At 46.2% G+C, this 14,757-nt stretch overlaps 1 protein-coding gene across 1 annotated transcript; it reads right to left on the reverse strand.

The window, feature by feature from the left end:
• Nucleotides 1-5,570: 5,570 nt before the first annotated feature.
• TMEM106C (transmembrane protein 106C) lies at nucleotides 5,571-14,257 on the reverse strand. Its single transcript, XM_050984878.1, has 8 exons — nucleotides 14,165-14,257; nucleotides 12,615-12,800; nucleotides 11,918-11,981; nucleotides 10,133-10,292; nucleotides 8,001-8,141; nucleotides 7,161-7,210; nucleotides 6,540-6,593; nucleotides 5,571-5,697 (listed from the first exon to the last, which is right to left on the reverse strand). The coding sequence occupies exons 2-8, from the start codon at nucleotides 12,790-12,792 to the stop codon at nucleotides 5,571-5,573; spliced, it is 774 nt and encodes a 257-aa protein (XP_050840835.1). The 5' UTR covers nucleotides 12,793-12,800; nucleotides 14,165-14,257.
• Between the last annotated feature and the right edge of the window lie 500 nt (nucleotides 14,258-14,757).

Below are 14,757 nucleotides of genomic sequence, written 5' to 3' on the forward strand. Positions count from 1 at the left end.
CCCAAAAAAGAGCTGAGAAATTCTGCACTGAAGGGGCTGACCCCGAATCAGGGAGGAACCACCTCATGCCAAGACCAGAATTTTTAAAAAAAACCCAATTTATATTTATTTATTCTCTTCTTTTCGAGGTCAGGTGGAGGTGGGAATGTCAAAATTCCCTTTTTTCCCCCCTAAAAATAAAATGAAAAATTGAGATTTTCCCAATCCAGCAAAAAAAATCCCAATTTTTTTCCCCTTTTCCTCCCCCCTGCAGGAGAGTTCGTGTAGGATATGAGTTAAAAAACACCAAAAAAAGTCAAAACCTGGTGCTATTCTTGTAAAACAATCTGTATTTTTTAACATCTGTTGGTATAAAATGGAAAAAAAAAATAAAAAAAAAAGAATTTTTGGTCAAAAGGAAAAATTTGAGTTTTGGTTTTTTATTTTTTGGGGGAATTTTAATATTTAATTCTCATTTTGAGCTGGAAAGTTCTTTAGGTTGGGGGGAAAAAATTCAATTTTGGGGTAAAAAATGTGAATTTTTGGGGGTGGGAGGGTTGAAATGAAAGGGGGAGAGGAGGGGGAAAATCCCAAAAAAAAAACAGAAAAAAAAAGGGAAAAAAATGAAAATTTCAGAGTAGAAACTCTTGGAAAAGGAGGAAATTTAATGATTGAATTGGGGAATTTTTGGCCCAAAATGAAGATTGGGACAAGGGGGGGCCGTGCCCTCCTTCCCAAAAATTTATCCTGGTTTTACCTGCAAAAAAATTCAATTTATTCGATTTTGGGGCTGTTTTTTATGTGCAAAAAAATTCAATTTTGGGGGTTTTAAAAATTCAATTTTGGGGCTGTTTTGCTGCACTGGAAGTTGTTTTTTTTGTACAAAAAAATTCAATTTTTGGGGTTGTTTTACAGCACTGGAAGCTGGTTTTTACCTGCAAAAAAATTCAAATTTTGGGGCTGTTTTTTACCTGTAAAAAATTCAATTTTTGGGGCTGTTTTTATGTGCAAAAAAATTCAATTTTTTGGGGCTGTTTTATACCTGCAAAATAATTCAAATTTGGGGGTTTTTTGCAGCACTGGGAGCTGTTTTTTACCTACAAAAAATTCCATTTTTGGGGTTTTTAAAAATTCCATTTTTGGGGCTGTTTTGCAGCACTGGAAGCTGGTTTTTATCTGTAAAAAATTCCAATTTTGGGGTTTTTTTTGTAGCACTGGAAGCTGTTTTTTACCTGCAAAAAATTCAATTTTGGGGCTGTTTTTTACCTGCAAAAAATTCAATTTTTGGGCCTGTTTAGCAGCACTGGAATCTGGTTTCTACCTGCAAAAAAATTCAAATTTGGGGCTGTTTTCACCTGTAAAAAATTCAAATTTTGGGGTTGTTTTGCAGCCCTGGAAGCTGTTTTTTACCTGCAAAAAAACCAATTTTTGGGGCTGTTTTCACCTGTAAAAAATTCAATTTTTTGGGGCTGTTTTGTAGCACTGGAAGCTGTTTTTTATCTGCAAAAAATTCAATTTTTGGGACTGTTTTTTACATTTAAAAATTCAATTTTGGGGGTTTTTTTTTCAGCACTGGAAGCTGGTTTTTATGTGCAAAATAATCCAATTTTTGGGGTTTTAAAAATTCAATTTTTGGGGTTTTAAAAATCCAATTTTTGGGGTTTTAAAAATCCAAATTTTGGGGTTTTTTTGCAGCCCTGGACCCGGAGTCTCCACTCTTTTTGTACCACAAAAAATAGAAATTATTTTCCTCCCCAGGCTGCTCCTGCCAGACCAAACCAGCTCAGGAATGGGATTTTTTTTTTAATGATCTTGACCAAAATCAGCTCAGTGACCCCGAAAATTCCAGAGCTGCTCCAATTCCCCTTGAGAGGCCCCTGCTGAGCAATTCCTGAGTTTCACCCCCATTTTTGGGGTCAAAAATTCTCTTTTTTCACCTCTGGCGACCACAAAACTTCTCTCAACTCCAAAATATTTTGTAAAAAAATTAAAAAATAATTTTTTTTTTTAATATAAAAAATCGATTTTAGGGCAGAATTTGGAGTTTTAAACCCAGAAAGTTGGGAGGGGTTTTTTATTTTTCGGCCAAGCAGTGAAAAATTGGCAGAGGAAATTCATTAATTAAGGAGGATTTGGGGATTAAAGAGGATTTTATTCCCACCCAAAAATTCTCTCCTGAGGCTTTGGGGTCAAATTTTTCACCTCCTGGTGCAGCCAAGCAGGAAATTCGGGGGGAACCCCCCCAAAATAAAAATATTTGAGGAGTTTTGGAAGAGTGGGAGGGAAAAGGGGGGAAAAAATGGGGGGAGAACCCCCCCAAAAAAAAGAGAAAAATAAATAAAAATTAGGATTAAATCCAGGCAGGAGGGGAGGAAAAAGGAGGAAAAGGAAAATTTGGGGGTTCTTCATTTTCTTGAAAATAAAAATAAAAAAGGAAAACTGGGTGGGAATTGGGCAGAGGGGAGGAGGGAGGGATTGGGAGCTGGGGGAGCTTCTTTCTGTTTATTTCTCCCCAAAAAAATCCCAAAAAAGGGATTTTTTTCACCCAAAAAATGGCATTTTTTCACCCCAAAAATGGGATTTTTATCCCCCCAAAAAATGGGATTTTTTTTCACCCAAAAAAATGGGATTTTTTCACCCCAAAATTGGATTTTTTCCCCCAAAAATGGGATTTTTTCACCTAAAAAATGGGATTTTTTTCACCCCAAAATGGGATTTTTTTCACCCCAAAAATGGGATTTTTTTCACCCCAAAAATGGGATTTTTTCACCCATAAAAAGGGATTTTTTCACACAAAAAATGGGATTTCTTTTCACCCCAAAAATGGGATTTTTTCACCCCAAAAATGGGATTTTTTTTCACCCCAAAAATTGGATTTTGTGTCAGTGCCACCCAAAAATTTGGGGGTTTTCCCGGTGAGGAAACGAAGCTGGGTCTGGGAATCCCTGCTGGAGTTTTTTCCTCCTTATTTCCCCCCCAAAAATGAGACTTTTTTTCCCCCAAAAATGGGATTTTTTTCACCCCAAAAAATGGGATTTTTTTCACCCCAAAAATGGGATTTTTTTCACCCCAAAAATGGGATTTTTTCACCCCAAAAATGGGATTTTTACACCCCAAAAATGGGATTTTTTCCCCCAAAAAATGGGATTTTTCACCCCAAAAATGGATTTTTCCCCCAAAAATGGGATTTTTTCACCCTAAAAAATGGGATTTTTTTTTCACCCAAAATGGATTTTTCACCCAAAAAGGGATTTTTCCAAAAAGGGATTTTTTCCCCCAAAAATGGGATTTTTTCACCCCAAAAATGGATTTTTCACCCAAAATGGGATTCACCCAAAAAAGGGATTTTTTCACTCAAAATGGGATTTCACCCAAAAATGTGGATTTTGTTCATGTGCCACCCAAAAATTTGGAGATTTTCCCAGTGAGGAAACGAAGCTGGGTCTGGGAATCCCTGCTGGAGTTTTTTCCTCCTTATTTCCCCCCCAAAAATGAGACTTTTTTCCCCACAAAAATGGGATTTTTTTCACCCCAAAAATGGGATTTTTTTCACCCATAAAAAGGGATTTTTTTCACCCCAAAAATGGGATTTTTACACCCCAAAAATGGGATTTATCCCCCCAAAAAATGGGATTTTTTCACCCCAAAAAATTGGATTTTTTTCCCCCAACAATGGGATTTTTTCACCTAAAAAATGGGATTTTTACGCCCCAAAAAATTGCATTTTTCCCCCAAAAATGGGATTTTTAAACCCCAAAAATGGGAATTTTCACCCCAAAAATGGGATTTTTTCCCCCCAAAAAATGGGATTTTTTCACCCCAAAAATGGGATTTTTTCACTCAAAAATTGGATTTTGTATCAGTGCCACCCAAAAATTTGGGGGTTTTCCCAATGATGAAACAAAGCTGGGTCTGGCTCCTGAATCCCAGAAAAAAAATCCCCAAAAGTTCCGAAGTCCCCGAGGGCAGCGGGGGTTGGGCAGTGCCCGCAGGAAGGTCCTGGCAGGGAGACCCTGGAATTCCAACCCCCCCCGAGCCCCCCCAGGCCCGGCTGCGCTGGGAAATGGAGCAGAAAAAGGAGAAATTCCAGACCTGGAACCGCGGGGGGAGGAACTGGAGGGCAAAAAGGGGTGGGGGGTGAGGGGGGGGCTCAATCCAAAGGTTTGGGGGTCTTGGGCTCCTTCCAGGGGCTCGTCCTGGGTGGGAATTCTCCTTTTTTGGGGTCTTGAGGGGCAGGAAAATTAAAAAAAAAACCAAAACAAATCCATTTATTGTCAAAAATTAAATAATAAATTCACCCCAAAACCCCCTGAGGTGGTGCCAGGCTTCCAGAGCAGGTGGGAACCAAATCTCTGGGATTTCAGCCCAAAATTCCCGAGGGAAAGTTCCAGATTGTTCAGCAGGGAGGGAGGAAGGGAGGGAGTTCAATCCCAAGGTTTGGGGGTCTTGGGCTCCCTCCAGGGGCTCGTCCTGGGGGGGAATTCTCCTTTTTTGGGGTCTTGAGGGGCAGGAAAATCAATAAAAAACCCAAAAAACCCAAATCCTTTTAATCTCCAAAATTTGCAAATCAAATCTCTGGGATTTCAGCCCAAAATTCCCGAGGGAAAGTTCCAGATTGTTCAGCAGGGAGGGAGGGAGGGAGGGAGGGAGCGCCCCCGGAGGAGCTGCCGGGTTTGTGCCCGCAGTGCCACTCACGGTCCCTGGGTGTCCCCAAGGTGTCCCCGGGGTCCTGGTGTGTCCCGCAGTGTCCAGGCTCCCGGGTCCCATGGGTGTCCCCAAGGTGTCCCCAGGGTGTCCTCAGGGTGTCCCCAGTGTCCTCAGGGTGTCCTCTGGGTGTCCCCGAGTGTTCTCTGAGTGTCCCTGGGTGTCCCCATGGTGTCCCTGAGTGTCCCTGGGTGTCCCCAGGGTGTCCCCAGGGCCGTGGAGTTGGAGCTGCAGTCCAGGTAGTGGAAGGTCCCCAGGGTGTCCCCAGTGTCTCCAGGGTGCTCTGGGTGTCCCTGGGTGTCCCCAATGCCCTCAGGGTGTCCCCAGCGCCCTCAGGGTGTCCCCAGGGTGTCCCCAGGTGTCCCCAATGCCCTCAGGGTGTCCCCGGGTGTCCCCAGGGTGTCCCCAGGCCCGTGGAGTTGGAGCTGCAGTCCAGGTAGTGGAAGGTCTCCAGGGTGCTCTGGGTGTCCCCAGGGTGTCCCTGGGTGTCCCTGGGTGTCACAGGGTGTCCCTGGGTGTCTCCAGGGTGCTCTGGGTGTCCCCAGGGTGTCCCCAGTGCCCTGAGGGTGCCCTCAGGGTGTCCCCGGGTGTCCCCAGGGTGTCCCCAGGCCCGTGGAGTTGGAGCTGCAGTCCAGGTAGTGGAAGGTCTCCAGGGTGCTCTGGGTGTCCCCAGGGTGTCCCCAATGCCCTCAGGGTGTCCCCGGCACCCTCAGGGTGTCCCCGGGTGTCCCCAGGGTGTCCCCAGGCCCGTGGAGTTGGAGCTGCAGTCCAGGTAGTGGAAGGTCTCCAGGGTGCTCTGGGTGTCCCCAGGGTGTCCCCAATGCCCTCAGGGTGTCCCCGGGTGTCCCCAGGGTGTCCCCAATGCCCTCAGGGTGTCCCCAGCACCCTCAGGGTGTCCCCGGGTGTCCCCAGGGTGTCCCCAGGCCCGTGGAGTTGGAGCTGCAGTCCAGGTAGTGGAAGGTCTCCAGGGTGCTCTGGGTGCTGTGGCCGAGGCAGGAGAGCGTCACCGAGGTCCTGGCAGGGTAAAGGGACAACAATTCATCAAATTCCTCTTTTTGGTTAAAAATAAACCCCAAAATTCCTGTGGGTGGGAAAAGAGCCCCAAGAAAAGAGAAAAAAGGAGGGAAAAGATCCAAGGAAAGGGAAACAAGGAGGGAAAAGATCCAAGGAAAGGGAAAAAAGGAGGGAAAAGATCCAAGGAAAGGAAAAAAGGAGGGAAAAGATCCAAGGAAAAAGGGAAAAGGGGAGAAAAGATCCAAGGAAAGGGAAAAGGAGGGAAAAGATCCAAGGAAAGGGAAAAGGAGGGAAAAGATCCAAGGAAAGGGAAAAAGGAGGGAAAGATCCAAGGAAGGAAAAAGGAGGGAAAAGATCCAAGGAAAGGGAAAAAAGGAGGGAAAAGATCCAAGGAAAGGGAAAAAGGAGGGAAAAGATCCAAGGAAAGGGAAAAAAAAGGAGGGAAAAGATCCAAGGAAAGGGGAAAGAGGGAAGGAAAAAGGAGGGAAAAGATCCAAGGAAGGGAAAAAGAGGGAAAAGATCCAAGAGAAAAAAGGAGGGAAAAGATCCAAGGAAAGGGAAAATGGAGGGAAAAGATCCAAGGAAAGGGAAAAAGGAGGGAAAAGATCCAAGGAAAGGGAAAATGGAGGGAAAAGATCCAAGGAAAGGGAAAATGGAGGGAAAAGATCCAAGAGAAAAAAGGAGGGAAAAGATCCAAGGAAAGGGAAAAAAGGAGGGAGAAAAGATCCAAGGAAAGGGAAAATGGAGGGAAAAGATCCAAGGAAAGGGAAAAAAGGGAGGGAAAAGATCCAAGGGAAGGGAAACAAGGAGGGAAAAGCTCCCAGGATCAGAGAGGCACCAACCTCATGAGGATGACGATGTTGTGGACCTTGGCCTTGGGCAAAGTGCAGAAAAAACTGGAAAAGAATCAAAAAAATGGGTCAGGAAGGGAAAAACTGGAGGAATTCTGGGATTTTGGGGCAGGTCCTGTTGTATTTTTAATTTTGGTGTTGAGAAAATAGGAAAAACTGGAGGAATTTGGGGATTTTTGGGTAAATCCCACTGATATTTTTCACTTTGGGATTAAGGAAATTGGAAAAACTGCAGGAATTTGGGGTTTTTTTGGGTAAATCCTGTTGGTTATTTTTCACTTTGGTGTCAACAAAACCTTGAGAGAATTCCTGGCAAAGGGATTGAGCAGGAAAAGGCAGCGATTTCCAATTAATTTCCAATTAAAAACAATGAAATAATGAGGAATTTAAAAAATAATTCCCAGTTGTTTTTAATTTAAAAATTAATTTCCTATATTTTAATCAAAATTAATTCCTAATAATTTTTAATTTAAAAATTGATTTCCTATATCTTAATCAAAAAATAATTCACGATTATTTTTAATTTAAAAATTAATTTCCTATATCTTAATCCAAAATTAATTCCCAATTATTTTTAATTAAAGAATTAATTTCCTGTATTTCCATCCTTACTAGACATAGGAGAGGGATCCACCCAGCTCTGCCCTGACTGTGAAATTCACCTACAAAAAAGCAGAAAAAATCCAATTTCAGCCATTTCCAACCCCAGTTCTGAGGGAATGCAGAGAGAAAAGAGATCAGGAACCCTCCCAGGGCTCCCAGTATATCCCAGTATATCCCAGTCCATCCCAGTGTTCCCAGTCCATCCCAGTCCATCCCAGTCCATCCCAGTGCTCCCAGTGCATCCCAGTCCATCCCAGTGCTCCCAGTCAGTACCAGTGCTCCCAGTCCATCCCAGTGCTCCCAGTCCCTCCCAGTCCATCCCAGTCCATCCCAGTGCTCCCAGTCCATCCCAGTGCATCCCAGTGCTCCCAGTCCATCCCAGTGCTCCCAGTCCATCCCAGTGCATCCCAGTGCTCCCAGTCCATCCCAGTGCTCCCAGTGCTCCCAGTGCTCCCAGTGCTCCCAGTCCATCCCAGTGCCTCCCAGTCCATCCCAGTCCATCCCAGTCCATCCCAGTCCATCCCAGTGCCTCCCAGTCCATCCCAGTCATCCCAGTCCATCCCAGTTCCTCCCAGTCCATCCCAGTCCATCCCAGTCCATCCCAGTCCATCCCAGTGCCCCCAGTCCATTCCCAGTCTGTACCAGTGCTCCCAGTCCATCCCAGTCCATCCCAGTCCATCCCAGTCCATCCCAGTGCCCCCAGTCCATCCCAGTGCTCCCAGTCCATCCCCAGTCCCTCCCAGTGCCTCCCAGTCCATCCCAGTCTATCCCAGTCCATCCCAGTGCTCCCAGTGCCATTCCCAGTCTGTACCAGTGCTCCCAGTCCCTCCCAGTGCTCCCAGTCAGTACCAGTTTGGCCCTCAGGGGCTGGATGCTGGTCAGGTTGCTGAGCTGCTGCCTGCCCACCACGGTGTTCATGTACTGCACCTGGCTGCTCAGGCTGCTCACGGCCACCCAGTAGAAATTGGAGTTCCTGATCCTCAGCGAGGCCTGAAGGGGTTAAAAACCAACCCTGACAACTCTAAAGGGGTTAAAAACCAACCCTGGGATCACTGGAGGGGATAAAAACCAACCCTGACAACTCTAAAGGGGTTAAAAACCAACCCTGACAACTCTAAAAGGGGTTAAAAACCAACCCTGACCACTCTACAGTGGATAAAAACCAACCCGTGACAACTCAAAGGGATAAACACCACCCTGACAACTCTAAAGGGGTTAAAAACCAACCCTGACAACTCTAAAGGGGATAAAAACCAACCCTGGGATCACTGGGGGGATAAAAAAACCAACCCTGACAACTCTAAAGGGGATAAAAACCAACCCTGGGATCACTGGGGGGGATAAAAACCAACCCTGGGATCTCTGGGGGGGATAAAAACCAACCCTGGGATCTCTGAGGGGGATAAAAACCAACCCTGACAACTCTAAAGGGGATAAAAACCAACCCTGACAAATCTAAAGGGGATAAAAACCAACCCTGACAACTCTAAAGGGGATAAAAACCAACCTGACAACTCTAAAGGGGTTAAAAAACCAACCTGACAACTCTAAAGGGGTTAAAAACCAACCCTGACAACTCTAAAGGGGATAAAAACCAACCCTGACAACTCTAAAGGGGTATAAAAACCAACCCTGACAACTCTAAAGGGGTTAAAAACCAACCCTGACAACTCTAAAGGGGTTAAAAACCAACCCTGGGATCACTGGAGGGGATAAAAACCAACCCTGACAACTCTAAAGGGGATAAAAACCAACCCTGACAACTCTAAAGGGGTTAAAAACCAACCCTGACAACTCTAAAGGGGATAAAAACCAACCCTGACAACTCTAAAGGGGATAAAAACCAACCCTGACAACTCTAAAGGGGATAAAAACCAACCCTGACAACTCTAAAGGGGTTAAAAACCAACCCTGACAACTCTAAAGGGATAAAAAAACCAACCCTGACAACTCTAAGGGGTTTAAAACCAACCCTGACAACTCTAAAGGGGATAAAAACCAACCCTGACAACTCTAAAGGGGATAAAAACCAACCCTGACAAATCTAAAGGGGATAAAAACCAACCCTGACAACTCTAAAGGGGATAAAAACCAACCCTGGGATCTCTGGGGGGGATAAAAACCAACCCTGGGATCTCTGGGGGGGATAAAAACCAACCCTGACATTATTGGATTGTTCTCCTGGGGATTTTTTGTCCCAAATTGTCCCAAATTGTCCCAAATTTGAGGATTTAAACCCCCCCTGACCTCACTGGATCGTTCCCCTGGGGTTTTTTGTCCCAAATTGTCCCAAAATGTCCCAAATTGTCCCAAATTTGAGGATTTAAACCCACCCTGAGCTCTCTGGATTGTTCCCCTTTGGGATTTTGTCCCAAAATGTCCCAAATTGTCCCAGATTTGAGGATTTAAACCCACCCTGAGCTCTCTGGATCGTTCCCCTTTGGGTTTTTTTTGTCCCAAATTGTCCCAAATTTGAGGATTTAAACCCACCCTGAGCTCTCTGGATCGTTCCCCTTTGGGTTTTTTGTCCCAAATTGTCCCAAATTGTCCCAAATTTGAGAATTTAAATCCACCCTGAGCCCTCTGGATTGTTCCCCTTTGGGATTTTTGTCCCAAATTGTCCCAAATTGTCCCAAATTTGAGAATTTAAATCCACCCTGACCTCACTGGATCGTTCCCCTTTGGGTTTTTTGTCCCAAATTGTCCCAAATTTGAGGATTTAAACCCACCCTGACCTCTCTGGATCGTTCCCCTGGGGTTTTTTGTCCCAAATGTCCCAAATTTGAGGATTTAAACCAACCCTGAGCTCACTGGATCGTTCCCCTGGGGTTTTTTGTCCCAAATTGTCCCAAATTTGAGGATTTAAACCAACCCTGACCTCACTGGATCGTTCCCCTTTGGGTTTTTTGTCCCAAATTGTCCCAAATTGTCCCAAATTGTCCCAAAATGCCCCAAAATGTCCCCAAATTTGGGGTTTTTACCGTGATGGCCAGGAGCACAGCCGAGTGGTGGCTGTCAAACCACACCTGCACCACCTGGAGGCCGCCGTGGTTCACCTGCAGCGAGTGGGGGAAGAGCAGGAACCCGGCCAGGGCAGAGAGGAGCAGGCACAGCAGCACCGAGAGCAGCACGTACAGCTTGCTGGGAAAAACAACAAAAATAGGAATTTTGTAGGTTTGGAGGGGAAAATAACCAAAAAATTCAATTTTTTCGCAAGATTTGGGTGCTAAAAAGCCAAAAAAATTCAATTCTTCGCCCAAAAAAATCAATTTTTCGCAAGATTTGGATGCTAAAAACAGAAAAAATTCAATTTTTCGCCCTCTCTGCAAGACTCAGATCCTAAAAACCAAAAAGATATAAATTTTTGCAAGATTCAGATCCTAAAAAAACAAAAAAAATCAATTTTTTGTAAGATTTGGATGCTAAAAAACCAAAAGAAAGGAAATTTTTGTAAGATTCGGGTGCTAAAAAAAACCAAAAAAATAGAAATTATTCACCCTGTTTGCAAGATTTGGTTCCTAAGAACCAAAAAAATAGAAATTTTTGCAAGATTTGGATGTTAAAAAACAAAAAAAAATCAAATTTTCACAAGATTTGTATAGTAAAAAAACCAAAAAAATAGAAATTATTCACCCTTTCTGCAGGATTTAGATCCTAAAAACCCAATAAAATATAAATTATTCACCCTCCCTGCAAGATTCAGATCCTAAAAAACCAAAAAAATAGAAATTTTCGCAGTATTTGGATCCTAAAAAACCAAAAAAAATGGAAATTTTTGCAAGATTTGGATGCTAAAAAACAAAAAAAATTCAATTTTTCGCAAGATTTGGATGCTAAAAAACCAAAAAAATAGAAATTATTTTCCCTCTGCAGTTCAGATCTAAAAAACCAAAAAAATAGAAATTTTCACAATATTTGGATTCTAAAAAATGAAAAAATGGAAATTTTTGCAAGATTTGGATGCTAAAAAACCAAAAAAATTCAAATTATTCACCCTCTGTGCAAGATTGGGATGCTAAAAAACCAAAAAAATTCAATTATTCGCCCTCTCTGAAATATTTGGCTGCTAAAAACCAATGGATTGAGTGGTGCCTGTGGTAGAAATCTCTCAAATCCCATTTTAAATCCCATTTTTGGGGGTTTAAAGGCAATAAAATCTCATTGAAATCTCTCAAATCCCATTTTAAATCCCATTTTTGGGGTTTAAAGGCAATAAAATCTCATTGAAATCTCTCAAATCCCATTTTTGGGGTTTTTAGAGCAATAAAATCTCATGGAAATCTCTCAAATCCCATTTTAAATCCCATTTTTGGGGTTTTTAAGGCAATAAAAACTCATGGAAATCTCTCAAATCCCATTTTAAATCCCATTTTTGGGGTTTAAAGGCAATAAAAACTCCTGGAAATCTCTCAAATCCCATTTTAATCCATTTTTTGGTGTTTAAGAGGCAAGAAAACCTCCTGGAAATCTCTCAAATCCCATTTTTAAATCCCATTTTGGGGTTTGTAGAGCAATAAAAACTCATGGAAATCTCTCAAATCCCATTTTAAATCCCATTTTTGGGGTTTTTAAAGCAATAAAAACTCCTGGAAATCTCTCAAATCCCATTTTAAATCCCATTTTTGGGGTTTAAAGCAATAAAAACTCATGGAAATCTCTCAAATCCCATTTTGAATCCCATTTTTGGGTTTAAAGGCAATAAAAACTCCTGGAAATCTCTCAAATCCCATTTTAAATCCCATTTTTGGGTTGAACTCCTCCCTTACGTTCTGTGAGGACGCAGCCGTTGGTCGCTGTAGGGGATCAGAGCCACCAACTCGTGCACCTGCTCTGAGAGGGAAAGGGGAAAACACCTTAAAAATTAAATTTCTGGGGGGGATAACACATTAAAAATTGAATTTTATGGGGATAACACAACCAAAAAGTGACTTTTTATGGGGATAACATGTTAAAAAATGACCTTTTATGGTGATAACACATCCAAAAAGTCACCTTTTATGGGAATAACACATAAAAAAGTGACTCTTTATATGAATAACACGTTAAAAAGTGACTTTTTATGGGAATAACACATAAAAAAGTGACTTTTTATGGGGATAACACATTTAAAAAGTGACTTTTTATGGGAATAACCCACTAAAAATGACCTTTTATGGGAATAACACACTAAAAAATGTCTTTTTATGGGAATAACCCATTAAAAAGTGCCTTTTTATGGGGATAACCCATTAAAAAGTGCCTTTTTATGGGGATAACCCATTAAAAATTGCCTTTTTATGGGGATAACCCATTAAAAAGTGCTTTTTATGGGGATAACCCATTAAAAATTGCCTTTTTATGGGGATAACCCATTAAAAAGTGACTTTTTATGGGGATAAAACATTAAAAAGTGCCTTTTTATGGGGATCAAACACTAAAAAATGCCTTTTGGGTGCTGTTGGGAGGGTGTTGAGGATCAGCCACCTGTGGGGACGCAGCCGTGGCCTCGGCAGGTGGGGCAGGTGACGCTGTCCTGGCCCGTGACCTCCATGTAGGGAACCTTGGCCACCTCCTGCCCTGCTGTGGCCTCCTGGCTGACCAAAGGCTCTTCATCCTCCTCATCCTCGGCCTTGCTGCGGCTCGGGGCAGGCACAGAGCCCATGGTGGCACCTGGGAGAGGGGACAGGAGCAGCTCTGGGATGTTAAATTGGGTTTAAATGTCATTTGTAAGGTGCTAAGGGGTCGCAAAGGCAGCACAAAGAGAAAGGGACAGCTCGATGGGCTCAGCCAAACCCTCAGGGCTCCACCTGCCCCCTCCTCAGCCCCACAGCCCCCCGGGGGCTCCTCTGTGTCCCCTCAGGAACGGCCCTGAGACCCCTCCCCAGAGGGACAGGCCCTGCTATGGACCCGCAACTCAGAGACTCTCCATCCTCAGAGCCCCCCTCGCTCAGAGCCCCCCACCCTCAGAAGACTCTCCATCCTCAGAGCCCCCCTCACTCAGAGCCCCCCACCCTCAGAGACTCTCCATCCTCAGAGCCCCCCTCACTCAGAGCCCCCACCCTCAGAGACTCCCCCCCATCCTCAGAGCCCCCCTCACTCAGCCCCCCACCCTCAGAGCCCCCCTCACTCAGAGCCCCCCTCGCTCAGAGCCCCCCTCACTCAGAGACTCCCCCCATCCTCAGAGCCCCCCTCGCTCAGAGCCCCCCACCCTCAGAGACCTCTCCATCACAGAGCCCCCCTCACTCAGAGCCCCCCACCCCAGAGACTCTCCATCCTCAGAGCCCCCCTCACTCGAGCCCCCCTCACTCAGAGCCCCCCACCCTCAGAGACTCCCCCATCCTCAGGGCCCCCCTCACTCAGAGCCCCCCACCCTCAGAGACTCCTCCCCCATCCTCAGGGCCCCCCTCACTCAGAGACCCCCTCACTCAGAGCCCCCACCCTCAGAGACTCCCCCAGCCTCAGAGCCCCCCTCACTCAGAGCCCCCCACCCTCAGAGACTCCCCATCCTCAGAGCCCCCCTCACTCAGAGCCCCCCACCCTCAAGACTCCCATCCTCAGGCCCCCCTCACTCAGAGCCCCCACCCCAAGCTCTCCATCCTCAGAGCCCCCCTCACTCAGAGCCCCCCACCCCAGAGACTCTCCATCCTCAGAGCCCCCTCACTCAGAGCCCCCCTCACTCAGAGCCCCCACCTCAGAGACTCTCCATCCTCAGAGCCCCCTCACTCAGAGCCCCCACCCTCAGAGACTCCCCATCCTCAGAGCCCCCCCTCACTCAAGAGCCCCCCACCCTCAGAGACTCCCCCCTCCCTCAGGATGCCACCCCACCCTCAGAGCCCCCACCCTCAAGCCCCCACCCTCAGAGCCCCCCACCCTCAAGCCCCCACCTCAGAGACTCCCCCATCCCTCAAGCCCCCTCTCTCACAGCCCCCCTCCCTAGGAATTTCCCCTGCTCAGACTCCCACCCTCAGAGTCCCCACCCTCCCGTCTTTCCGCGCCCTCACAGCCCCCTCCCTGAGGAATTTCCCCTCACGGACCCCTTCCCTCAGCGCTCTCCGCCAGGGGGCGCCCCTCTCCCGCCGCCGCCGTAGCCCCGCCCCTTCTCCCGCGCGCAGCCGCCGTCGCTATGGCAACTGCGCGCGCCGGAGTGGGCGGAGACTCATATGGCCACACCCGTTTGTCGTCACGTGACATGGGCGGAGTTACTCAATCCGCGCCCGTTTGGTTCTGCAACGTCACAAGGGGGCGGGGTTTAATGAGCCACGCCCTGTCGTTTCTCCCAAAGCGCACGCGCCACTTATCAAGGGGTGGGGTCGGTGACCACACCCTTCATTTGCATGAGATGGGCGTGGTCATTATCGCGCACGCGCAGAAGCAAGGCGCGGTTCCGGTTGGGCGTGGCAGGGCGGGGCGTGACGTAAATCCCGCGCGTGCGCGCAACGGTGGGGGGGTCTCATCCGGAGCGCGCATGCGCAGGGGGTGTGGCTGGAACGAGTATGGAGCTCACGAGCCCCAGTTTGGGGACCCCCTGTCCCAGTATGAGCCCCACCACACCAGTACAGACTCGGGCCGCACCATGTGAGAGCTCTGCTCCCAGCACGGAACGGCCCCACACCGGCACGGAGCGCTC

This window comes from Serinus canaria, chromosome 25 (assembly GCF_022539315.1).
Source record: "Serinus canaria isolate serCan28SL12 chromosome 25, serCan2020, whole genome shotgun sequence".
NCBI classification, from domain to species: Eukaryota; Metazoa; Chordata; class Aves; order Passeriformes; family Fringillidae; genus Serinus; species Serinus canaria.

Coding starts and splice junctions, on each gene's coding strand:
- TMEM106C (XM_050984878.1), bottom strand. CDS start 12,792: ATGGGCTCTGTGCCTGCCCCGAGCCGCAGCAAGGCCGAGGATGAGGAG. Junction 10,293..11,917: donor CGGCTGCGTCCTCACAGAAC/GTAAGGGAGGAG, acceptor TGTTTTTCCCAG/CAAGCTGTACGTGCTGCTCT. Junction 5,698..6,539: donor AACATCGTCATCCTCATGAG/GTTGGTGCCTCT, acceptor TTACCCTGCCAG/GACCTCGGTGACGCTCTCCT.